We start from the raw sequence: 27210 nt of genomic DNA, 5'->3' as shown, positions 1-27210 counted from the left end.
TAAGATACAGGAGAATTCCTTGGAATACCAGAGTCTCTGACTATCTGTGCTGGGCTGCTGGAATTAGGGGAAGACATGGGCACTCCCTCCTTCCTTGTGTCATTAGCACCTGGTCACACCAGAAACTCATGGTGACTGTTGCCTGGCTTCCTCTGATGTTTATTCAAAGCCCAAAGACTCTTTAGTTATCAGATAATGAATTCTGTCAGGGGAGAGTGTTTCCATCTGGCCAAGGGTAGATCCAGAAATGCCATCTAGGAACTAAGAGCTGGACTCAGGAGTTGAGGAGTCTGCTTGGTACTTTTATTTTACTAAGGCTGAGCTGGTACCCAAATAGCAAAACAGAATCTTCTGAACTCTTCCCTTTCCTTTCCCTACATGGAAGAAGACTCTTCTTGAGCTGTTCTGCCTGGAGTTGTGTTAGGGGTGACATAGCCATTAGCTTGGCAGCTGCAGCTAGTGTCTCACCAGATCACCTGAAATCCACTGGCTTTAAGCCAGAACAGCTGCAGGAATTGCACAAGGACTGTAGCCTTTGTGGCCTGTCTTGTGAATTTAGTCCAGGCCTCAGGTTTCATTTTGTCAGCTGGTTGTGGGACTAGCTAGAGCTAGGGTTTTGGGGAAGGATTTCTCTCTGGCCAAGCTAGTCTAAGTACTTGGTGGGCACTACCAGTATTCTGCCCTGTGCTGTGTTCTCCTATGCCAGGGCAGCTGTGGGTTTTAACATAAGGGCTCACATCACTTCACTCTCCCTCCTTGGGGCACAAAGATTCTCCCTCCACTGGGCGCTGGCTCAGCCCATCTGGGGGCTGGGCGAGGGGTGGCATAGGAAGTGCAAGACTGTTTTTTCTGTCCTATTTAGTGTCGTCTCTTTCTGTGATGTAGTGTTAAAAGCAGGTAGTATGATTGCTCGCCTGATTTTTGATCCTTCTGAAGAGCTTGCTAGTATAAATAGTTGTTGAATTTGATGTTTGATGTTGGCAGGGGGTGATCACTGGAAGTTTTGATTTGGCTGTCTTCCCTCTAGTGAATTTTGAGGAGAATGAGTGGTGAGGGTATTAGAAATCATGTTTTGGGTAGTGCCTGTAGCTCAGTGGGTAGGGCGCCGGCCACATATGCTGAGGCTGGCGGGTTTGAACCCGGCCAGGGCCTGCTAAACAGCAAGGACAATTGCAACAACAAAAAAAATAGCTGGGCGTTGTGGCAGACGCCTGTAGTCCCAGTTGCTCAGGAGGCTGAGGCAAAAGAATCGCTTAAGGCTAAGAGTTTGAGGTTGTTGTGAACTGTGACGCCCCAGCACTCTACCAAGAGTGACATAGGGAGACTCTGTCTCGAAAAAGAAATCATGTTATATTAAAACTGTTTTGATTAACAGCAAGTGTTTAGCCTTGAGAAAAGGCCTGCCATATTTAAGAGGATTTAGACTTTGTATGGTTCCAGTTGATGTTACTGGGAGGAATGGGTGGCATCCACAGGTAACAGGTTTGATATAATTTAAAGCCTTCTTTAGAACAGGCACAGGCTTTGGAATCCCAGGTAGACGCATTCAGCAGTCAATTATCAATAACATATAGGAGATCAGAATTACAAATTTCTTTCTTGCAGCTTGATCCAGTATCAACACTGGTTTATTTAGTTTCCCACATTTCTCCTATGATTATAGAATTTGGACTTGGTTAACCATCATTTGATGGGAGACTGGAAATAAAAGTATTTGTTTTCATTTAGAATATCCTTAAAAGAATAGCTTCTTAGGCTGGGTGTGGTGGCTCACGCCTGTAATCTTATCATGTTGGGGGGCTAAAGTGGGCAGATTGCCTGAGCTCAGGAGTTCAAGATCAGCCTGAGAAAGAGCAAGACCCTGTCTCTAAAAAGTAGCCAGGCTTTGTGGAAGCACCTGTAGTTCCAGCTACTTGGCAGGTTGAGGCAAAAGGATCGTTCAAGCCAAGAGTTTGAGGTTGTTGTGAGCTATGACGCCAGGGCACTCTACCCAGGCCAGTAGAATGAGACTTCGGTTAAAAAAAATAAATAAATAAAAGAACAGCTTATCAACTGGCAATGTTTATTACAAGGTAGAAGCTCCTTGATTGTACCTTTGTCTAACCCTGTTTCTTTGCCTAGTAACTTTAGAAACTCTTGGAGTTCTGAGTTTCTTAACTTCAGCCCTGCTAGACTCCTGCATTCTTAATGGCAGGCCAAGTGTTGTGGTAAAAGAGCAGGTGGTAGATTATAGAGTCATTGCACCAGCACTGATCAGGCGTGTGGTCTTGGGTATTGAACTTCATCTCAGACTTTCATTCATATGATGAGGGTGGCAATAGTTGCTGTATTTGTAGGGTTCTGGTGACGATTAGAAAGCTGATTTGTGGCAGCATACTTTTATTATGGCATTTAATGAATTATTATTTAGTCACTTACATGCTAGTTGTAACACTCTGTAACTATGAAAAAAGGCTTTTATCCACATAGTACATCTAACATAGACATGAAGCGATAATTTATAATAAGACATTTAGATGTTATTTGTGTCTATAGGATGTGGAGGGAAAGTGGGCAAATGAACATAGTTGTTTTTGAGTGGGTGAGATTAGTTTTTAAAATATTTGTTTTATGTAGATTTTCATTGTTTGTTGAAGTAATAATAAAGTTCTTTGGCAAAGTATTTAACAAATGGATGATAATGACTGTCTTGGATCTGACTCCCTTGTAGCCCTAATTTCTAACAGTACATCGTGTACTCTTAATTTTTCTTTTGTTCTTTTTGTGTGGAGTAAAAACTATATTTTATGATAAGATAGAGATATTTCTTCCAGCTGTTTCTGCATGGTGAAAATTTTTGGGCAAGGAGATTATTTTGTTTTATTGTTTAGTAGAGTCTGAGGAATGGTGCTTCTGTGTAAATAGTTTTACTTCTTAGTATTTGATTTTGACATTTGCAGGCTAGATCCTATTGAATTTACTGGGACAAAGGATAATTAACTATGAATATTTTGTTTAAATATCAATTACACACAACCTTCAAAGGTGTTTTATAGGATGATGCTGTATCCAGGTAACCAAGAAGTCTTTCGGTTATCTAATAATCTAATATCAGTTTCATGAAGACGCTTTTTTTTTTTTTTCTCTGTAGGATTTAGGATTTTTCAGTCAAGACCAGAGATTCAAAATTGAAAAGACAATTGGCTATTGCCATGTGCAAAATTTTTCTGAGGGCAAGAATTTTTTTTTTTTTTTTTATTGTTGGGGATTCATTGAGGATACAATAAGCCAGTTACACTGATTGCAATTGTTAGGTAAAGTCCCTCTTGCAATCATATCGAGGGCAAGAATTTTTTGTTGTTGTTGTTCAGATCTGTCTTTTAGTCTATGTAAAATATCTGTGCAGCAAGATCTAAGTATGAACAAATTATGTAAGAAACCTGAAATCAATATAAGGGAGTTACTTTGGATTATTTAGAAATTTACTTGCAAATGCCTAAAAGTAAACGTAGCAAAAGAAGTATAAGACCTGTACTCTCAAAACCAAGACAGTAATGAGAGAAATAGGCCTAAATAATCAAGAGATGTGTCATCCTTAATGTGAAAGCTAAATATTGGAAAACCGTCACACGTCTATGAATTATCCTATGAAAACACAGTAGGTGCTTTTGGAGAAACTGGAAGTCTCTTTTTAAAGTTTGTATGGAGGGCGGCGCCTGTGGCTCAGTGAGTAGGGCGCCGGCCCCATATGCTGAGGGTGGCGGGTTCAAATCCAGCCCCGGCCAAACTGCAACAAAAAAATACCCGGGCCTTGTGGGGTGCCTGTAGTCCCAGCTGCTCGGGAGGCTGAGGCAAGAGAATCGCGTAAGCCCAAGAGTTAGAGGTTGCTGTGAGCCGTGTGACGCCACGGCACTCTACCCGAGGGCGGTACAGTGAGACTCTGTCTCTACAAAAAAAAATAAATAAATAAATAAAAAAAATAAAGTTTGTATGGAAATACAAATGACTAAGATTAACCAAGCAATCCTGAAGAAAAACAAAAATAGGAGGTTTACAGTATCAGTTATGAAGACTTATTGTAAAACTGTAGTAATTAAGATAGTATGGGATTGGTGGATTGCTAGACAGTGACTACTGAGACTGAGTAAAGAATGTAGATACAGACCCACGCGTACCTGGTCACATGGTTTATGACAAAGGAAATACTGCATTGCCACTGGGAAAGGATGATCTTTTATAAGTAGCACTGGTTCAGTTAAATATCCACGTGAAAAAATATGTCTTGAACCCTACTTGACATGAGACGCATTTAATTCCAGATGGATTAGAGATCTAAATGTGAGAGACACAATTATGAAGCATTTAGATAACACAGGAAAATATCCTAGTGAGCAAAGAGAATTTAAGCAGGAATCAAAAAGTACTAACTACAACATAAAAGTTTTGGTAAATTGTACTTATTTTCATCTAAAGAGACCATTACGAGTGTGAACAGTACATAAACGAGGACTCATATTGAGAACAAATAAAAAACCCCAAAGAACAGATCAACAAGATCATCAGTAAGAACATGACAACCAAATAAAAGCTCTGACAAGATTGAACAGACATTCTGCAAAACAGGATATTCAAATGTCTAAGAAATACTGTATGAAAAGGACTCAACATCCAATACTTATGTGTGAATTAGAATCATAATGTCATAACACAACCTAACAGCCAGAACAGCTAAAATGCAAAAGGTGGAAAATGTTCCCAAGGGTGTGTAATCAGAATTCTCATACACCGATTCTTAATTGTAAATTGGTGCAGTATTTTACAAAAATTGCCAGGCACAGTGGCGCAGGCCTTGAGGTGGGAGGATCACTTGAGGCCAGTTGTTCAAGATGAGGCTTGGCAATATAGTTGAACCCTGTCTCTACCAAAAATAGAAAAATTAGTTGGATATGGTAGTTGGCATGGATATGGTAGTTTTACAACTCTGGTCTCGGTTACTTAGGGGCCCGAGGGAGGAGGATCACTTGAGCCTGGGAGTTTGAGGTTGTGGAGAGCTATGATGATAAAAAAAAAGAAAGAAAGAAAAGAAAATCGGTTGGTGCTGTGTAGTACCAAAACTGAACATGTCCTCTAATCCAACAGCTTCATTCATAGGCATATACCCACCAGAAATGCATAGGTGTTTGCTAAAATGTTTATGACAGCCCTGTTTGTAATAGTCAAAACCTTGAAGGTATTCAAATGCCTTTTACTAGGAGAATGGATAAAGAAATTGTGTTATATTCTCTAAACGTAAGACTATACAACCTGATAATCACATACAACTTTAAGATGCAATATGGATGAATCTCTTAATGTGGAGCAAAAGAAGACTGTATGATTATATTTGTGGAAAGTACAAAAGCTCCCCAAACTCCAATCTCCGTTAGAGACAGGATTGTGGTTACTGGAGAGGTAGTGATGGAAGGGAGGGACAATTAGTTTTGGAGTGGTAATGTTCTGCTTCTTGATCCAGGTACTACTTACATAGATTTGTTTAGTTGTAATCATAAAGTTGTATGGTTCATGTGTGTGTGTGTGTGTTTTCCCCCTGTATATGAACTTCAATACAGATTTTTAAAGTGTAAAAAAAGTTGATTGGGGCTTGGTGCCTGTAGCTCAGCAGTTAGGTTGCCAGCCACATACACTGGAGCTGGCGGGTTCAAATCCAGCCCTGGCCTCCCCAACAACAATGACAGCTGCAACCAAAAAATAGCTGGGTGTTGTGACAGGCGCCTGTAGTCCCAGCTACTTGGAAGGCTGAGGCAAGAGAATCGCTTAAGCCCAGGACCTTGAAGTTGTTGTGAGCTGTGACGGAATGGCACTCTACCAAGGACGACATAGTGAGACTCTCTCAAAAAAAAAAAAAAGTTGATTGGCTTTAGGCTGTGATCATCTGATATAACCCATCTCTATTACAGGATGCTCTTGCCTCAGTGGACAGAGTGAGTCACTGAGTCTGGGAGTCCCTTTCAGAGAGACAGCATGATTGGGTATTGCCATCAGTCGGGTTCTGAGATTTTCTTTTCCTATGCTTTGTGCTTACTGTCCTTTCTCATTTCACGTAAGTATTTTTGCAGACAGATACTAAGATACTTGGTGAAATTGATTCTTACAATTTGCAGTCACATTTCGGTCCTGATATCACTGCCAGGTCACTTATACAAGTTCTTGCAACTGTTTCTTTTGTGGTAGAGAAAGAAGCTATTGACTCTGCGGAAAAGTCAAGAGTAACATTTACTCTTCATATTGTTGAGATGGTGATTTTTATTCATCTTATTTGGAGAAATTATTTTCCTTTTATGGGCGCCTGCTTTTTTCATTTGTAAAAGTTATGAATCAATATTGAACAAAAGTATGATTTTCTAAATTTAATGGTTGTATTTCTTATACAGTATTTTCGTTTTACTTATTTTCTTATTTCCTTGGTGTTGGTACTGAAAGAGCAGTACTGAAAACAACATTATTTGAGTTGTAGTTTCTTGTGAAAATATTAATTTTATTTTTCCATTACAGGTATCAAGAAATGGAAAGAAAAGTAAGCAAAATCTGTCTTACTTCTGAACCCAACATAATTCATTTTCTACAAATATCTTGGGAGAAAACTCTAGGGTCTGGTTTTGTTATTACACTTACTGATGGGCATTCAGCATGGATTGGGACAGGTAATATTAAAAACAAAGTTTTTAAAAGTAAAATTTAAAAGTGCAGTTCTTCAGTGCTCAGTGCTATCTTTGTATGCATTGGGTAGAATTAATATTACTTTTACTTATTTTTTGCTGTGTAATTTATATATAGATTTGTATTATTTAATGCTATTTTTTTCAATTGATATTAATAGAGAAGCACATGCCCCAGCCAGTTTTGGCTACTATTTGAGTCTTAGTAGTAGTAATTGGTCAGAATTTTCTAATAGAATGATCTTTTTATGGGAACATAAATAGTATGTACTACATATCTCTTTCTCAAGACCTCAGGAAAGTACAGGGAAGCAGAGGAAGAGGGTTGGCTGGGTCACGGGGTTGGTGTTGGTTTTGGGGTGTGGGGTGCTGCTGGTCCTCTGTTTACTTTGGACACTTTCTGTTTGAATTATTTCCCAATGAACATGTATTACATATGTAACAAACCAGAACCATAGTCTCATGCTTTATAATGCAAGGTTCAAACCCATTTAGGATTTTAGCTATGACTTTATGAAAGAAACTTTTGATTTTTTAAATTTTTATGATAATCTTTTAAAAATGCGAGTGACCCTCAAATTATGTGTGGAATATGGCAGATAAAAAGATAAAAAATTAGCATTATGTTTTACTCATATAGCAAAGTTTTAATATTTTTCTAAAGTATTTTGTTGAAGATTTAAAGAACTATTTCTATCATTATAAACTCTAAGAAACATAATTTCTAGAGTTATGTTGTGAATGATGTTTATGGTAAAATAATTTTTCATAGTAATATACCTACCACCTATATGTTCTATTAACTTATAAAATATTTCCCTGGAATTCACTACTATATTTATTATATCTTTAAAATTATAATACATTGTGAAATTTTTATTCTTTCTTGAATATTACAAATTTTGGTATATAACACAGTCAAACCAAATTAATACTTGTGATGGTTTTTTTTTTTTTTTAATTTGTCTTTTATGACACAGAATATGGCACATTGATACAGGGATTACTTTAAAATAAAAAAAAGTCAAGGGTAATGTTTGTAAAATACATATAGTATCTGTTTAACTTGTACATTTCTTTTTATTTATTTATTTATTTTTTATTAAGTCTTTTGTACATAGATCATAAACACATTTATGCCCATTTCAGTGTGTTGATTATGTGTACAAATTGGAGTGCTTACATCATACTAATCAGCATAGCTTTCATCTCATATGTTCTACACATGATAGAACCAATTTGTACTTGCAATGTGCTCCATAGCTGTGGTCCCCCTATTATCCCCCTGCTATTCCTCCCACCCTCTCCCCATCCCTCCTCCTCCCCTTCCCTCCTTCATCATAGCCTAAAGTTGTGTTTCATTTTTCATATGCAAGTGTGAGTTATTATAAATTGGTTTCACAGTAGTACTGAGTACATTGGATACTTTTTTTTCATTCCTGAGATACTTTACTAAGAAGAATATTTTCCAGCTCCATCCATGTAAACATAAAGGAGGTAAAGTCTCCATTTTTTTTTACTGCTGCATAGTATTCCATGGTATACATATACCACAATTTATTAATCCATTCAAGGGTCGATGGGCACTTGGGCTTCTTCCATGACTTGGCAATTATGAATTGAGCTGCAATGAACAATCTGGTGCAAATATCTTTATTGCCAAATGATTTTTGGTCATTTGGATATACACCTAGAAGAGGAATTGCAGGATCAAATGGCAGGTCTACATTTAGATTGTTGAGTGTTCTCCAAACTTCCTTCCAAAAGGAACGTACTAGCTTGCATTCCCACCAGCAGTACAGAAGTGTTCCTTTTTCTCCACATCCACGCCCACATCTATTGTTTTGGGATTTTGTGATGTGGGCTACTCTCACTGGAGTTAGATGGTATCTCAGAGTAGTTTTGGTTTGCATTTCTCTGATGATTAAAAATGATGAGCATTTTTTCATGTGTCTGTAGGCCATGTGCCTGTTTTCTTCAGAGAAGCTTCTGTTCATGTCTCTTGCCCACAATGAAATGGGATCACTTGTCTTTTGCTTAGTAATAAGTTTGAGTTCTCTGTGGATTCTCTGTGGTTATTAGACCTTCGTCGGTAGTATAACTTGCAAAAATCCTCTCTCATTCTGAGGGCTGTCTATTTGCTTTACTAAGTGTGTTCTTGGCAGTGCAGAAGCTTTTAAATTTGATCAGATCCCAGTAATGTATTTTTGATGTTGCTTCGATTGTCCGGGGTGTCTTCCTCATGAAGTATTCTCCCAGGCCAATTTTCTCAAGTGTTTCCCCTGCACTCTCTCTAAGAATATTTATAGTTTCATGTCTTAAGTTTAAGTCTTTTAACCAGTGAGAGTCAATTTTTGTTAGAGGGGAAAGGTGTGGGTCCAGTTTCAGTCTTCTACAAGTTGCCAGCCAGTTCATCCAGCACCATTTATTGGATAGGGAATCTTTCCCCCAATTTATATTTTTAATAGGCTTGTCGAAAATCAAATGACGATAAGTGTCTGGGTTCACCTCTTAGTCTTCAATTCTGTTCCGTACATCTACCTCTCTATTTTTGTGCCAGTACCATGCTATTTTGATCACTATCGATTTATAATATAGTCTGAAGTCTGGAAGTGTGATTCCTCCCGATTTGTTTTTATTTCTGAGTAATGTTTTGGCTATTCGAGGTTTTTTTCTGTTTTCATATAAAACAAAGTACTAGTTGTTCCAGGTCTTTAAAATATGAGAGATGTGCTTTAATAGGGGTCGTGTTAAATCTGTAAATTGCTTTAGGTAGTATAGACATTTTAACAATGTTGATTCTTCCCAGCCATGAGCATGGTATATTTTTCCATTTGTTAACATCTTCAGCTATTTCTTTTCTCAGAGTTTCTTAGTTCTCTTTATAGAGATTTTTCGTGTCTTTAGTTAGATACACTCCCAGATATTTCATCTTCTTTGGCACTCTTGTAAAGGGAATAGAATCTTTGATTGTTTTTCCCCTTGACTATTGTTGGTGTATATAAAGGCTACAGATTTATGAGTGTTAATTTTGTATCGTGAGACGTTACTATATTCCTTCATCACTTATAGGAGTTTTGTAGTTGATTCCCTGGGGTTTTCCAGATATATAATCATATCGTCTGCGAAGAGTGACATTTTGATCTCCTCTGGTCCTTTTTGGATCCCCTTGGTTGCCTTCTCTTGCCTGATTGCAGTGGCTAAGACTTCCATTACAATGTTAAAAAGCAGTGGAGACAGTGGGCATCCTTGCCTGGTTCCTGATCTAAGTTGAAATGATTTCAATTTTACTCCATTCACTATGATATTGGCTGTGGGTTTGCTGTAGATGGCCTCTATCAGTTTAAGAAATGTTCTTTCTATACCTATTTTCTTAAGTGTTCTGATCAAGAAAGGATTCTGGATATTGTGAAAAGCTTTTTCTGCATCAATTGAGAGAATCCAATGGTCTTTGTTTTTTAATTTGTTTATGTGATGTATTATATTTATAGATTTACATATATTGAGCCATCCTTGGGACCCTGGGATGAAACCCACCTGGTCGTGGTGTATAATTTGTTTGATGTGTTGTTGGATTCTGTTTGCTAGGATCTTATTGAATATTTTTGCATCAATATTCATTAGAAATATTGGTCTATAATTTTCTTTTCTTGTTGGGTCTTTTCCTGGTTTGGGTATCAGGGTGATATTTGCTTCATTGTAAATTTCTATATAAGAGAAATCAGTTATTGGTTGGTTGTTGCAGTACAGGGCTAGGGACGATTTGTAAGATTAGTGCTGTGTATGACCAGAGAAGATGCACCAAGTTGACAGTTCTTGTTCTAGGGTGAAGACAGTGTGCAGGGCTAAAGACTATGGCAGTAAATTACAGGTTGTCAGCTGGGGGAGAAGAGCTGCTCTAATAGCCCTTTCTGGAGAAAGCAGGTCTTAGGTGAAGTGGTTGCTTGTGTGTAAGGAATACTGTATTCATAACTCAGATATTTCTAATTGGCAGATACAGTGTTGTGTATAAAGTAATGTTTATTGTGAGACAAATGCCCTTGAGGTGCTTCAAGAGCCTTAATTATCAAAGGAAGAGATTAAATTCTAATGTAATCTCATTTACTAAGGCAAAGAGTGAAGAAGATATATTGTTTGAATTTTTTTTTTTATCATTAACTAAAGGGAAAAAGAATACTCTGATTAACCCTTAACTCTTAGTTTAGCAAGATATTTAAATTAACTTTATATTTATTGAACATTTGGCTTATATCATACACATTGTCCTTAGTGTTCTTAATATTATTAAGATGAATATTTATTTTCTCTAGAAAATACACATCTACCCTGTTTCCCCGAAAATAAGACATCCTCTGAAAATAAGACCTACTCACAGGAAAGATAAGATGTCCCCTGAAAATAAGACCTAGCGCATCTTTGGGAGCACACCTTAAAATAAGACACTGTCTTATTTTCAGGGAAGCAGGGTACCTTGAGAGTAAGACATACCTTGTCAGCCACTCTCTGTAGTTATCTAGACCAGTGCTTAGTATATACATGCTCAATGAATATTTTTTGATTGAAGAAATGAAAAGATGTCTCAAATATATAAAACTGGCTGTCAAAAAAAGAAAATGAGCTGTTCATTTTAGGGTTAAAATATTTTTGAATGAAAACTCTGGTTTTGTGTGTATTTATTATTGACATTGATCATAAATTCATTATATGCTGTCATGTGTTTTATAGCTACTGGAATTTAGTGTGACAAAAACATGATATCAAACTTTTGTGTTCTCTGGTGAATTGTTAACATTTTGGCTACCTATATTGGACAGGCTTTCTTGTAAACAGAAAATTTAATAGTGGACTATGTGGTCATTTCATCTTCAAAGTTACCTAATAAAGTATTAAATCTCATGTATACTTTATGCTTTTCATTATTCATTTCTGCTTTCTTGTTTAAATTTTAGGGACAAAATCTGAAATGAAATAATATTGTTACCACATTTAGTTAAGTCTTATTCCATAAATGTGATTTGGTACTTTATTTATATACAATAATATGAGTAAGAACACTGAAACAATTAAATAATTAAAACATGAAAATGGATTTCCTTCCTATACCTCATCCTGTTTTTTGTTCAAATATTTGATTGCTGCAACCTTCAATTTGGATAATTTTTCTCTTTTCCTTTGAATGAAATTAAAAGGATGTGGGGTTTCTTTTAATCTCCCCCACACTAAGCTCACTGATTTCCATTAGCAATGTTTTATCTAATGAATGTTTTTGAGGTCTAATTATTATGTGGTCTGTCATCACTTCATTATTAAATAGGGTTTTATCAAAGGGTTAAGTTGCAAAGCAGGTTAATGATCGATGACTGTGACTTCTATAAAAATTTCTTCAGCAGTAAGAAACATATATAACCCATCTTTAGAGTAGTTTGCAGTTTACTGAAGAGTAAATCAAACTTTATGGATTATTTTATAATCAAATAATTAGATCTACTTATAATTTTCCTAGACATATGAAATATTGGGTGACAGATATGGAAATATGACAAGATCTCAGTAAGAAAATGTGTTTTGATAAATGAAGTAGTAAAGTGGGCTTATGATGTGATACTATGTAGACTTTTACAAGTACAGTAAGGCTGTAGTTTTCTGAGCTCCACCACATGCTTTGGATGTGTTCCTTTGGTTAACTGCACCCAGGCTTCCTTTCCTTCCTCAGATCTCCATATACCTACAAAACAGTGGAAAAGTTATGCTGTCATGGCTCCTACCCGTCTGAGAATAGTTCCTTGTTTTTGGTCATGTTGCCCTGCTCATGTTTTATGCCTTATTATGTGGTTCAGCTGCATTCTTGCTGAATTTTATTATTTCCACTGCTTTTATTCCTGTTCACTGAAGTTTTAGAGCATTGAATGCTTACAGCTGTTCTTTTTCCAGATGTTCTTAGCACAGAATTCAAAACTAGTGATGACTAAGTTGTCTTTTCAGGATTGAAGTTCTAAATAGGTGGTCAGATTTTCACAGTCCCTTTTATAGGAAATAGTTCAAGTAAATTTTTTAAATTAATACCTTTTTTATGTACTTCTGAAAGGGGAAGTGTGAATAGAAAAATAATTCCCTTTCATATTTTTCTCTCTCAACAATTAAATATTCCATAATCAGCACAACATGTATAGGAGGAGAAACTTAAAAGGACATGTAAGATGATAATCTGAGGATGTCTCAAGTGTTATCTCTCATTGCTTAAATGTAAGCTCTGGAAAGCTGGTACTTTTATTTGTCTTTTTGTTACAGTTCTACAATAATGTCTGGCACATACATAGTACCTGCTCATTAAATTTTTTTTGAATGAATGAATTGAATTATTTTATTAAACATTTTAAGATAGGTATCTTTCATTTTAATGAAATGTAGGATACCTTTAACTAGATGTTTTATCTAAAGATGTTCTGTTTTCTTTTGTGTTTTCTTGTGTTTCCTATAGCTGCATTAAAGATGACTTCTACAGATTTATTTTCTATCTCTCTGTCAATTAATTGTTCCCTCTAGGTACTAGATAAGGTTAGGTATTTGCTTTTTAAAATAATCCAAACACAATATACAAAATTATTCCTTAAAAAGGAAACATTTGTCTTATTTTTGTTTATTCAGAAGAGTATTCAAATAGGGTGTCTGAGAGGTAGATGGATTTGATGGTGATGATTATCTTAGCTGTGCATCTGCTTCTGAGGGAGAAAGTGTGTAAAAGTGCTTTAGAAGCTGTGGCATCATATAGGAATGTAGGGCATTTTAATTCTTCTTTTCAAAGTTTATACAAAATACGGGAATTACATTTCATAATCAGAAGTTATTATCCAAAGTGTAAAATATATAGATACATTTCAAGACTCCGTTTACATTGACTGCATGGATCCTCCAGACGCTTAATATCATATAGACCTAAGTTATGTAAAGGTGTGTTATATTTTTAGGGATTCCTTAATCAAGATTTTTTATATTCTGTAATATTTTGTACTGATGTGTTTTTCAAAATCATGAAAAGAATTAATTCATCCCTCTGCCTCACCTCAAAATAATGCCACCAGAGAGATACAAGTATAGTCCCAGCTTTTCTGCTTATCTGCTATGTGACACTAAACTGTGCCTTGATCTCTCAGGCTCAGTTTTCTCTTTTGCAAAATGAAAATACCTGTTTTTCAGTTTTGTGAGAAAGACATTAGGTACATGTAATGTATAAATATATGGTGCTATAATTCATCATGGTGATAGCCTGAATTGACACAGGAAACCACCCAGTCCATATGCACATTCAACAAATGTTAGATTAAATACTGTAATTTTAGAAACAAATAGATGTATGGGCACACTGCCACCGTTGCATATAAGAAAGTGAAAACTTCTGACACCATGTTTGAAGAGGTATCTGAGAAACAAAGTGGTTGATGGGAGCTAATTCCATGTAGATTCATGGAATACCTGAAGTAGATGCGTCTAGATGACTGTGGGTGTAATGCCTGAGTGGGGGTGGCATGAGGGGGCTGCAGGCCTCTTAAGGAATTGGATCTGAGCTCTCTCTATGCAGGACCCTGGAAGGGGTCTCCTGTTAATAAATCATCTTGTAAAAACTACTTTCTGGCTATGCAGCGTAAAATTAGAACAGTCCCTGAGGACTACGAGTAAATATAAGTCTCAACAAAAATCAGAACCCTCTGCCTCTGTTGTATATGGATAGGAGTTTTAAAATTGAATACTTTGCCTTAAGTATAAAAACCAAGTTAAGAAATTAACTTTTAAAACTGGTCTAAGACTGGTGAAACTTGTAGGGACTCCGAAAAAGGCAAGCCAGCAACCTGAATTTGAGATCCCTTTTGCCCAGGGCACTTGCCACTGTGGCTAGAGGAGAGCCATGCTAAAATATTACATAAAAAGGAATAAAGGCATAAAAGAGAAAAAAAGCAGATCAAGAATGTGTTAGCAGATGGAAGAAACAGAAATAATATTTAAGAAATAGAAATAGTATTCCAGGACGCACATATAAAGACCAATCTGAAAGAGATTAAATATGTTTAAAATATCCAAATATTTAAAAGGAGAGGTTAAGAACATGGTTTACACTGAAACAACAACAACAACAAAGAGAATAGTTAGAATTGAAAATATAATTATTGAAATAAAACATCAATGATGGGTAAAATATCAGCTTTAAAGATACCTAGATGAGAAAATTGGAAGCCAGTTCTGTAGCACAGGGTGTGCCTTCCAGGAGGCACTTGCATTTCTTGTAAATTCCCTTCCCATTCCTTCCTCATCACCTTCCTTCCTCCCTCCCTCCACATGAGATAAGAAGAATGAACTCTACTTTTGTTTTAATTTGACTTTCCTTATATAGATAAGATATAGACTATAGAGACTATAGACTATAGAATCTTTGAGGCAAGGAATAAAGATGTAAAATAATGAGCTTATTAATTATTATAGGAAACGGTTTATCTGCTATAATGTAAGAGCCGGTAGACCAAGTTGTATTTTCTGTGGTAATTTTCGATGCATGTATTTCATCTGAGAACAGAAAAAGAATGCCAGGAGTCTAATACTTTTCACACGAGATGTGAGACTAAATTAATACATTTCTCAAAAATAGCTAGTTCATTTAAAAGATGTAATTTGAGTTTAAATTGTGTAGTGTTGGAATTGATTTTTTGTTTAAATTTTTGTTATATGTAATAAATTAGTACTAACAGGTAAACAGCTGTTTTTTCATGTTCAGTAATTTTTCATTTGAAAACTTTTATTGATGTTTCCCAGTTTCTGAATTGGAGATTTCCCAAGAAGCTGATGACATGGCAATGGAAAAAGAGAAATATGTTGATGAACTGAGAAAAGCATTGTTGTCCCGAGCAGGACCAGCTGATGAATACAAGTTTAATTTTTCTACAGAATCTAGTCATTTCTCCCTTGAGAAAAGCCTGAAAGATGTTTCAGTAAGTAAAACATTCCATAGTGTTATAAGTGGTAAAATATCAGAGCACTTATTGAAAAATTATCTTTAATATTTAATAGCTAAATATTTAAAAGAAGGAGAGGTTAAGAACATGGTTTACACTAAAAACAAAACAAAACAAAGAGTCAAGGGAGTTGGTTTATTTATTATAGTCTCATGCAACTTGTATGTTTTACCTGTTTATTAGGTGTTGAATTTGGTTTTACCAGTGGTTTATCAATCAGATATGAGATTTATAGTATCTGATGGAAATCTTTACTACATTAAGTTTAAGATAGTTATGAAGAATTTATTTTAGAGCTATACTGAGTTTAAAAATTCTTTTAAGACAATCTTATTAACTTAGAATGATTACAGAAATTTTGTCAATTAGAGAAACATTGGAAGAAACGGAATCATTATTTTCAAATATATATTATAGAAAGAACAATACAGAGAAACTGGCTTCAGTAATTTCTATTAAAAGATACATACTTTTCCTAATTAGCTGTCACTATCTGTACGTTTCAATATGATAAGCTACTTAAAATGGTCATTTGAAATAGTTTCAGTAAAAAGGTTGGAAATGGCGATAAAAATTTTGTTATTTATGACAAGTGATATAATACACTGTAGAACTGTTGTTTCTTCTAATATTTGGAAGCAGAACATTGTCACATTGGGAGTAATGCCACTTCCCCTTCAACAAGTGTTTGTATGTAACAACTAGCATTAGTTTTTGCAGCCAGTTTCTGATTTTCATCTGTTTTGTATACACTGATGCATAACAGTGAGGTTATGTGAGGTACCTTTTGGAAAGCTGAAAGGCCTTTGATATCTTTGACATAGTGAAAAATGGGGCGTGGTGCAGTCAGCATGGATGGAGTACTTATACATCTGGGTTTGCTGCTTCTGTGAAGAAAGAACTTCAAGTCTTTATGACTGATGTCTTTTACATTTGGCTTGGCATATGTTGGCATCAAAGACTAACAATAATCCTGAAAGATTTCTTGCCTACCAGAGTAATAAACTTTATCAGAGTCAGCACCTTGGACTATAGGTATTACACAAGTTTTCTTAAATGGAAACAGCCAAAAGATTCTCAGCAATGCAGAAGTGTGTTGGTTCCTTACAGAATATACCTTGAATCACTACATTGCAGTTTTTAGCTTATCTCCTCATTTATTAATTTAATTAATTTTGTTTAGGAGAAAAAGAAAGGCTACTCTCAGAACAGTTTGACAAGAAGGAGTTTATTTCTGGCTTGGTTTACTTGAGAGATATTTTTGGATATTTAAATGAGCTAAAACTTTCCATGCTGTAGTCAGCCTTATGGATCAATGCAGCTGAAAAATCACAAGTTCATTTGGCTCAAGTGTCGTGGGAATACTCCAGTATTCGGGATTGCTTTTGCAAACTGATTTCAGAGTGACAATATCTTATAAATTCATCTGCTGGCAAAATCTGCAGACAGTTGGAAACATGGCAGAATATTTTTAAGGCTAATTGTGCTTGGATGACCTAAAAATTGAAAGGAGTATGTAAGCCTTTTCTTGATGACACAGACATCTGATTGTTGCCAAAAGTGATGTCCTAAATTTAGAAGAAAGGATAAGAATGAACATAGATTCAACTCAAAGAGTTGTACTGAATACTGTTGTTTCTTAACATGAAGTTACTCTCCTACAACAAAGAATATTTTATGTACTCTAAGCACACTTGCTACCAAACATACATCTTTAAGAGTACATACCCCTCTCCCAATTCAAGAAATTTTATGTGTCTAATTGTGTGTTGGAAATTACTGTGCAATTTGAACATTTTAGATATCAACTCCTGTAAGAATTGTTTGAAATTTACATTTAGAACAAGTTTTCCTTTTCCTTCCTTTTTCTAAAGCAAGTAACCACTAAGTTTTATATTTAAAAGGACTTGATATTTTATAATTACTAGCTCACATTTTGTCTCAATGAAAGAATTGTCCATTTCTAATGTAGTAACATATTTTTTAAGTATGACTTCTTTGTCAATATTTATGCTCAATTTTTGGGAGAAGTGGGCCCACAGTCTCTTGTGAGCTTGCTTTTGAGCTCTTCCAAAATTTCATTTATAGTCTAATTGGCTTTTCTTTATACATAACAGATGTTTCTATTTTAGCTTAATTCCCATAGGAATAGACGTTGGACGACCAGCTACCCATGAACTCTTTTTCTCGCTACAGTGAGAGCCTCTATGGCCCTTCTTGCCCCAGTACTCTTCAGGTGGCAGGAGATCATTGTGGCACATAGCATACTCTATGCCAGCCTTTGGATTCCTCATCTTTTCCCCATAAGGACTTTCACTTGGGAGATCATTCATATACTTTATGTCACTGGTTCCCTCTACTTTTCATAATTTATCCTGATTTTGAAGTATATACTTTGTCATGGTAACAGTACATCTTAGTGAATAATGTATTCTTACTCTTTTTTTTGCTTTCTTATCTTGCTCTGTTTCCTCAGAAAAAATTTCATTGTTAAGTCACAGAAAACAATTATTTTTAGTAAGAATGACCTTGAGATGATTATTTATTAATAACTTCAACTTGCTAATGATTCTGTTTTTTCATTTGCAAAAATTATTTATTTAATCTGTAAAATTTTAATGTGATTTCTTGTATTCATTCTAGATAATCTAACGTATGGTAGCTTTATATATTAAAAAATAGGCCTAATGAAGGCAGTCATGAATTTTGAAGGAAAATTAAAATCTCTCTCCATAAAAAAAAAATATATATATATATATACTCATGCACACATATTTACCCATATACATATATATATAATACATTATGTATGTTTGTAAATACAATGAGTACATAAAAACACTAATATTGGCTACAGGTCTTTAGTAGAATTAGTACAAAGTCTAATTCCATACCTTTTCCTTTTGTTTCTCTTGCTACTTAAACAGCATGAAGATTCAATTTTCTCTGATATAAAAACTCAAATAGGCAGTCCTGGGTTAATATGATGGCTTTATGATGTTGTAGACACAGTCTTCTTTGATCATATTACTTTGTCATTTTTTTTTGGCAGTTCTTTGCTGGGGCCTGGTTTGAACCTGCCACTTCTGGGATACGGGGCCAGTGCCCTACTCCTTGAGCCACAGGCGTGGCCCTGCTTTGTCATTGTTAATAAGTAGTTTGGTCCAAGATGGCTGCTCTAGCTTCACAATGATGTTTAGGCAGTTTAGTCCTGTTTCAGGCAGCAGGATATGTTAAAGAGAAAGTAAAGAGCATATGCCTTTACTTTAAGTCTCTCTCTCCAAAATTGCATATAGTCCTTTTGTTCATTGACCAGAACTTAGTCACATGGCTTGGTCTAGCTGCAAGGGAATCTATGAAATGTGTTCTTCATCTGCGTCCTGTTCTTAGACGTTTCCATTACTTTGTAAAAAGGGGACAATGGATATCGAGGGAAAATTAGCAATTTTTGTATTTAACATTCAGGGAAGATGGAAATATGTATCATTCAGAAGGGTTTACTTTTAGTGTTGTAAGCGTATTTCTCCAGGACAGTGGTTCTCAACCTGTGGGTTTGAGGAACTGCATTAAAGGGTCATGGCATTAGGAAGGTTGAGAACCATTGCTCTAGGATTTTCTTGCAAATAAGTATTTCAGTCATATTTTAGTTATAAGAAAGTTACAACATGTGGTAAGATACTTTCTAGTCTGTATCTTACTATATTTTGTAACTTTTATTTTTTTTAGTGGATGATGCATTCTAAATTCAGATAGACCATATTACTTAACTTACATTTCTCAGATATATGAAAATGAGGTAAAATGGATTAGCCAAAAAAAACAACCAAAGTTGTTTTTAAAAGTAGCACTCCAAAATCCTATATTATTGCCATGTGTCCCTGTGGTTTGAGGGACTCTTAAATTCCAAGGGCCATTTCCAATGAAATATCAGAATTGGAGCATTTATTGTGGTACTCAGCCAAAGACTTTGTCAAAAATAGTAATGAAATTCAGGTTTGTGGGAGTAGAGTTTGCAAATGTGTTGTTTGAATGCCTAAGAAGAAAACCATAGTATTCTTTATTTCTATGGTAAAAGTATTTGTATGTATATGGCATTTTTTGCTAAACACTTTATAATTTCCTGACAATTCTGGAATGTGAAAACTAAATCAGTAATAGATGTGGTACAGAAATCCTGTTTAAAGAAAATATTTTCTAGTTAAACCATAGAAGAACATTTAGAATTTATATATATATATATATATATATATATATATATAGTGTTCCTCTGTGCCCTGATTAGAGTGCCATGGCCTCCTGGCTCACAGCAACCTTAGCCTCCCAAGTAGATGGGCCTAGAGGCACCACCACATTGCCTGGCTAGTTTTTCTATTTTTTTTTAATAGAGATAGTATCTTCCTCTTGCTCAAGCTGGTCTCCAACTCCTGAGTTTGGAATATCCACCCGCGTTGGCCTCCCATAGTGCTAGGATTACAGGTGTGAGCCACTGTGCATGGCCTAGAAATACTATTTTTTGAAAAACAAAAGTATTCTTATCTTGCTTCTTATTGCTCTGCTTTGATTTCAAATGTTTTCTTCTTTAAGAAATATCTTATAGTTTTATATCTTAATTTTTGTGTTACTCCAGATTATTCAGGAAAGAACTTACTGTAAGAACAAAAGCAGAAAGGACATTTGAGTGTTAATAATATTAATATTAATATTTGTTTATTACTTTTCAGTTAAGCTGCTTCAATGTGTATTTTCACAGTTCATCAAGTATACTTGATACTTTGGGAGGCTGAGGCAAAGAATCGCTTAAGCCCAAGAGTTTGAAATTTGAAGTTGCTGTGAGCTGTGACAGCATGACATGTCTACCGAGGGTGACATAGTCAGATTCTGTCTCAAAAAAAAAAAAAAAAAGTATACTTGATACTGTCACTGTTTATAGTACATGTGAAAAACAGGTATCCAAAATACAAGTGAGTTGGGCGGCGCCTATGGCTCAAGGAGTAGGGCGCCGGTTCCATATGCCGGAGGTGGCGGGTTCAAACCCAGCCCCGGCCAAAAAACCAAAAAAAAAAGAAACTACAAGTGAGTCACTAAGGAAAACAAAAGTCCCACCTGCCATGTAAAATGTGCTCATGTGTATAATGTGCACCCACGTTTTGGGCCCAAACTTCCAAAAAATTACCCCTCAAGAAAGTGGCTGCCTCATGGATGGGAGAGACACATCTTAGGAAAGCTCACAGCCTCCCAGTAAGTGTGAAGGTTGTACCCTCCTCCTGCAGCTGCCTGCTCTGTGAAGGCGCCTTTACCCTTTCCTGGGAGCCTTTTTGTTCTTGCTACGTCAGGGCCTGTGGGGGCCACCTGTGTGGCCTGTGGGGTGGGAGGTTGTGTGTCTGCTCAGACCAGGGTAGCCAGGTGGGTCCCTGGGGCCTCCTTGGGGCTCCCCCTCCTCCTGTGTGTGGTGGGGCCTTGGGCCTCAGACATAGCCCCTCACCCTCATCCCCCAGCTCTGCCAGCCCCACCAGCGTCCCCTTCTCTGATTGCAGCGCTTGGCAGAGGCTACTCCTCCTGCTCTACCATATCCTGTATCCTCTTGGACTTGGATACAGTCTTGTGGGCCCAGGTGATGGGGCATGGCAGCCCTGATCGGCTGTCTGGGCCCACGTGCTCCTGAGCCATACTATCCAAATATAATGTGCATCCTTATTTTTCCCTCAAAAATTTCAGCAGAAAAGTGCACATTATATGGAGCAAAATGTTGATAGTATGTTAGTTAAAGTAGAATCTAAACCTGTCTTATGAACCCCAACACAGATTTTTTAAAATACATATTTTAGGATTATGTACAAATAATAAAATGGATCCATGGTTAAGTGTATAATTTTTATCACTCAGGACAGTTTTTCATGCTTGTTTTGGTAGTTGTTTTGCAGCTACCTCTTTTTTCTCCTCGAGCCCTGCCCCCTTTTAGGCCCCCAGCAGCTGCTGGATTGCTTTCTATCACTGTAGACTAGCTTTACTGCTTTTAGAATTTTATATAAATGGAGTTACCCTTGCTTGTAACTTTGTTTGCCTAGGACTTTGTTTCTGAGAGTCATCATAGTGTAGTGTGTTTACAGTCCATTCCTCTTGATTTGTGAGTAGTGTTCCACTATACTGTGTTTCCTTTTTGGTGGCATGTGGGTGGATTCTACGTGCGGGCTAATATGAATAAAGCAGCTTTATACATTCTTGTCTAAATCTTTTAGTATGTATGTTTTTAACAGCTTTATTGAGATACAACTAACATCTAATAAAATGTGCATATAGAGAGTATACAATTGGAAAATTTTTTAAACATGCATACACTCGTGAAACTGTCACCACAGTCAAGGTAATAAATCCTCAACCTGTCCCCAATATTTTGTGCCCATTTTAATTGTAAATTGTCTGTTTTCTCTGTTGTTTCCTTGGCTGTGTAGCAGCATTTTAAGTTAAACAAGTCCCACTTGTTAATTTTTGTTGTTGCTGTGATTGCCTTTGGGGTGTGCTTCATAAATTCTTTGCCTCGGCTGATATCTGTAAGAGTTTTTCCAGAATTCTTACAGTTTCTTAGGTTTAAATGTCTTAGGTTTAAATCTGTCATCTTCCATGAATTGATTTTGTAAGTGGTGGGAAGTACAGGTCCTTTTGAGTCTTCTAGCTGTGGCTATGCCATTTTCCTAGCACCATTTATTGAATAGGGATTCTTTCTCCCACTGTATGTTCTTGTCTGTTTTGTCAAGGAGCAGATGGTAATATGTGGATGGTTTTATACCTAGCTTCTCTGTTCTGATCCATAAATCTGTGTCTCCATTTTTGTGCTGGTGCCATTTTGTTTTGGTTACTAAGCCTTGTAGTATAGCTTGAGGTCTGGTAAAGTGATGCCTCCTGATATGTTCTCATAGCTTAAGGTTGCTTTGCCTATTTGGGGTCTTTTTTGTTTTTACACGGTGTTCTACTATTTTTTCTAGTTATGTAAAAAATTATGATGGTATTTTAATGGGGATAGTGCTGAATTTATAGATCTTTGAGTAGCAAAGATATTTTAACAAAGCCAATTCTGCCAATCCATGAGCATGTTTTCCCATCTGTTTTATATCTTCTTCAGTTTCCTTCCTTAGTGTTTGGTAGTTCTCTCTCTAAAGGTTTTTTTACCTTCTTAGTTAAATATATTCCTTATTATTTTATTTTCACTGTTGCTATTGTGAAAGGTATTAGGCCTTTGATTTGATTATGAGCTTGACTGGTGTTGGTCTATTTGAATGCAACCTGAGACTTTCCTGAATTTATTTATCAATTCCACAAATTTCTTGGCAGAAATTTGGGGGTTACTAGATATAAGATGATGTCATCAGCAAACAGCAATAGTTTGACCTTTTCTCTCCTTATTTGGATACCCTTGATTTCCTTCTCTTGCCTCCTTGTTCTAAGTAGGACTTCTAGCACTATGTTGAACAAAAGTGAAGAGAATGAGCAACCTTGCCCAGAGAGGCCTTTTCAGCTGTGCACTTTCTTGGTTGATCTGGGGAAGGCTACAAGCTGCCTTGAGTCAAATTACTTTCTGGTATTCCTAGAACAGAGGAAGTGCAGGGTAGGAGGCATGCATATGTAAGAGTGCTGGCTCTCTGGTCTCTCCTGGCACTCCTCCAGAGTGGGACAAGAGCTTGGGGTCCTGCTGCTGGCTGGAGGCCCCCGGGTGGGGTAGGGGCCCCTCTTACCCTTTCACTGTGCTGTCTCCCTGGATTTTGGCCTGGTTTCTTTTATTCAGCATAATTTATTTTGAGATTCCCCCATGTAGTTGTATGATTCAATAATCTGTTTCTTTTTTTCTGCTTAGTGGTGTTTCATTTTTTGGATATATCCCAATTTGTTTATGAATTCATCTGTTGATGAGCATTTGAGCTGTTTGTAGTTTTGGGCCATATCAAATAAGCCTACAATGAATATTTGTATCTAAATCTTTGTACAGATACATGTTTGGTGATTGATTGATTGGTTGACAATATACAGAAATAGAATAGTTAGGTTTTATGGTTAGGCCTATGTTTCAATCTTTTAGAAGCTGACCAACAGTTTTTCATCTCCCATCTGCAGTGTTTAAGAATTCTAGTTCCTCCATATCCTTGCTAACAGTTGGGTAAAATTTTTAATTTTAGACATGCTGGTGGGTGTGTGACAATATTTTATTGTATTTTAAATTTTCACTTCCCTAGTATCCAGTGATGTTATTTTCCATCTATATTTCTTCCTTAGAGATATATTTGTTGTTATCCTTTCTATATTTTTTAATTGGGTTATTTATTTTCATACTGAGGTTTTTAGAGTTCTTGATATATTCTGGATACAGATTCCTTAACAGGTAAGTGACTTGGGAATACTTTCTACTACTTTGTAGGAGAAGAGGAGAAATTCTTAATTTTAGGGAAGCAAAAATTACTTATTACTTATTATTGGTATTATTTTAAATAATTTTTTACCTAAACAGAGGTCACAAAGATTTTCTCCCATGGTTTTATATATGAGTTTTATATCTTGAGATTTTTTTTTTTTTTTTTTTTTTATATATTGAGGTTTTACATATAGAGTCTGTGATACAATTGAGTTAATTTTTGTAAATGGTTCAAGATATGGACTGAAGTTCATTTTTTGCTAATGGATATGCAGTCATTTTAATACTATTGTTGAATTTTTCATCAACTTTTATTATTCATTATTTGAAATCAGTTAATATGCTTGTATTCATTTTACAAAGAAGTGGCCACATGCAGAGAATATTTTGTAAATATTTTGTAACATTTTGTACTGAAAAGGTAAGTAAAGTTACGTTTAGTTATAATTTCTCATTTTCCATATGTGTGATGACCTTTGGGACACTATGTTTTCTACTCTAGTTTGTTCCATTGTTTTGTATATTTATCTCTGTGACATCTAAAAACTGTTACTTATGCTTATAATAAATCATGAAATCAGGTAGTATAGATGTTTCAACTTTTTTCTTTATCAAAGTTGATTTAGATATTCTATGTACTTTAGATTTTTGAATTAGATTTAGGAATCTATTTGTCACTATCTACACACAAGTCTACTGGGACCTTGATTGGGAATGTATTGCATCTACAGAATGTACGTTTTCATAGTAGCAAATGTGTTCAGTCATGAAGAAGATACGTCTGCTTATTTAGGTCAGTTTTTCCCAACTGGGAGAAATTTTGCTTGTTCAGGGTTATTTGGCAATGTCTGGAGACATTTTTGATTGTTCCTGCGGCAGCTGATACTGGCATCCAAGAGGGAGGGGCCAGGGTTGAAGCTAAATATGACAATAAGCATAAGCTAGCCATCCTCAGCAAAGATTTACACGATTCAAAGTGTCACTAGTTCTGAATTTATAAGTCCTGATTCAGATCTCTTTAACTAGTCTGCAGTTGTTTATAGTCTGTTCAAAGCACTGGTCTTGTAAATCTTGATCACTTTAAAGTAAAAACTGAGGTCACTGAATCCTTTCTTTTTCTGAAATGGACACTTCAGTATCTAAATTTCCTTCCAAGTACTGCTTTAATTGTATTGCACAGATTTTTGTGTGTTGTGTCTTCAGTTTCATTTATTTTGAAGTATTTTCTATTTTCCCTTATGATTTCAGTTAATCACCCTTGAATTATTTAGTAATTTATTATTTAGTTTTCCAGTTTTTTAAAAATATGCCAGATATATTTCTGTTACTTGTTTTTAAATTACTTACACTGTTTTAAGAAAAGTTTATAGGACTGTATTCCTTAAAATTTATTGGGGTGTGTATTATGGGCCCAAACATGGTCTTTGTTCAATGCTTTATGTGCACTTGAAAGAAGTATTTATTCTGCTATTTTGCAGTAGATTGTTTTACAAACGTCAGTTCAAGTTGGTTGATAGTCTTCAGGTTTCCATATTCTTATTTTTTGTCTACTTCTTCTACTAGTAATTGAGAATGTGTTTAATCAGTAATGATAATTATGCATTTGTTTACTTATCCTTGAAATAATATCATCTATTGCTTTATTTATTTTGAATCTTCATTAAGTTACAATCTTCATTAAGGGTACAAAACATTAAGTTTTTTTCATGTCCTCTTGATGGATTGACCTCTTTTTTTTTTTATTATGAAATGACCTCATTTTATTAATGCCCTTCCATCTGAAGTCTCCATTGTACGCTATTATAATAGTACTCCTTCCATTTTCCTTTGGTTGGAGCTAGCATGCTATGTCTTTTTCCAATCTTTTGCTTTTAACTATTTTTTTTTTTTTTTGCTTTTAACTATTTTTTTAGAATTCTTTTTAGGGAGAGTATCATTGTGTCTTGCTTTTTAAATCCAATTTGCCAATCAGTATCTTTTGACTTGTGTGATTAGACCATGTACATTCTATGCAATTATTGATAATGGTGGTTTTAAAATCTTATTTGTTACATCTCTATTTTATTTCCTGATTCCTCTTATTCTTCCTTCTTTTAGGATAAGTGTTTTTATTCCATTTTATCATTTTGGTTAGCTTATTAGCTATAACTAACTCATTTAATGCTATTTTATTTTTTTAAATTTTAAATTAATTTTTAAATGTATGGGGCCATTTGATACTATTTTACTTTAGTGTATGCTTTACAGTTGATAGTATACATCTTTTTCTTGTCACAGTTTATCTTGAAGTGATATACTGCTTTACAGATAGGATAAGAACTCTCCTACTATTTCCCTCTTCATGAGCTTTGTGTTATTATGGTCATACATTTTACTTCCATGTATGTTATAAACTCTACAATTTGTTATTACACTGTCATTATTTTTGCTTTAAAATTAATTAAATCATTAAAATTTTTTATTTTGCTTTTGATTGTTTTGCCATCCATATTTTAAGATGGGGGAGGGGAAGAAGGAAGGAGGAGAAGGGAGGCGGGAGGGGCATTGGTGTGCTCCCACTTAATGGGTACAATGCGGGGGTATCTGGCATCCCTCCTGAGGGCAGGACACAACTACAGTAGGGACTATACCTAACAAATACAAACACCGTAACCTAATTATTTGTTCCTCCAGTTAACCTGAAATAAAATTTTTTTAAAAAGGAAAAAGACTAAAAAAATTAAAAACAGTTTAAAAGATAAAAATCTTTTTATTTTGCAATAATTTTATTCTCTAAAAAGTTTCAAAAATAATACACGGAAATCAGGTGAACCTTTCAATCTAGTGTTTTCTAATATTTTCATTTGGTTCTTGTTTATAGCTTTTATTCTCCCCTGAGACTTCCTATTTTTCCTTGGTTATGATCATATTTTACTTTTAATTTTTGATCATAGTTATTGTAGCTAATTAAAAATTCTTATCTGCTAATTTCAACAGCTAGATAAGCTGTGAAGCTCCCTTGATTATGGCTTCTCTTCAGTATGTTTTTATTCGTTGTGAGCTTTAGATTTTATGCTGGACTTTGTGACTGATATATTGTAGAGAGGGGTTTCTTTAAGAGTCATTTGATGAGGATAGG

General features: G+C 35.5%; 1 protein-coding gene across 6 annotated transcripts in view; it reads left to right on the top strand.

Moving 5' to 3' along the window:
* XRCC4 (X-ray repair cross complementing 4) overlaps window positions 1-27210 on the top strand; it is a 299449-nt gene that overhangs the window by 31478 nt on the left and 240761 nt on the right. For 4 of the 6 annotated variants that reach the window (XM_053587148.1, XM_053587157.1, XM_053587178.1 and 1 more), the window contains exons 2-3: window positions 6532-6680; window positions 15495-15670. In XM_053587148.1, coding sequence (XP_053443123.1) covers window positions 6532-6680; window positions 15495-15670 — 325 coding nt within the window. The remainder of the gene's footprint in view (window positions 1-6531; window positions 6681-15494; window positions 15671-27210) is intronic. The other 2 variants (XM_053587196.1, XM_053587189.1) reach the window with 1 other exon arrangement.

Source organism: Nycticebus coucang, chromosome 1 (genome assembly GCF_027406575.1).
Source record: "Nycticebus coucang isolate mNycCou1 chromosome 1, mNycCou1.pri, whole genome shotgun sequence".
Lineage (NCBI taxonomy): Eukaryota > Metazoa > Chordata > Mammalia > Primates > Lorisidae > Nycticebus > Nycticebus coucang.
The sequence above is the reverse complement of the archived record's forward strand: the minus strand, read 5'-3'. Positions and strand labels throughout refer to the sequence as shown.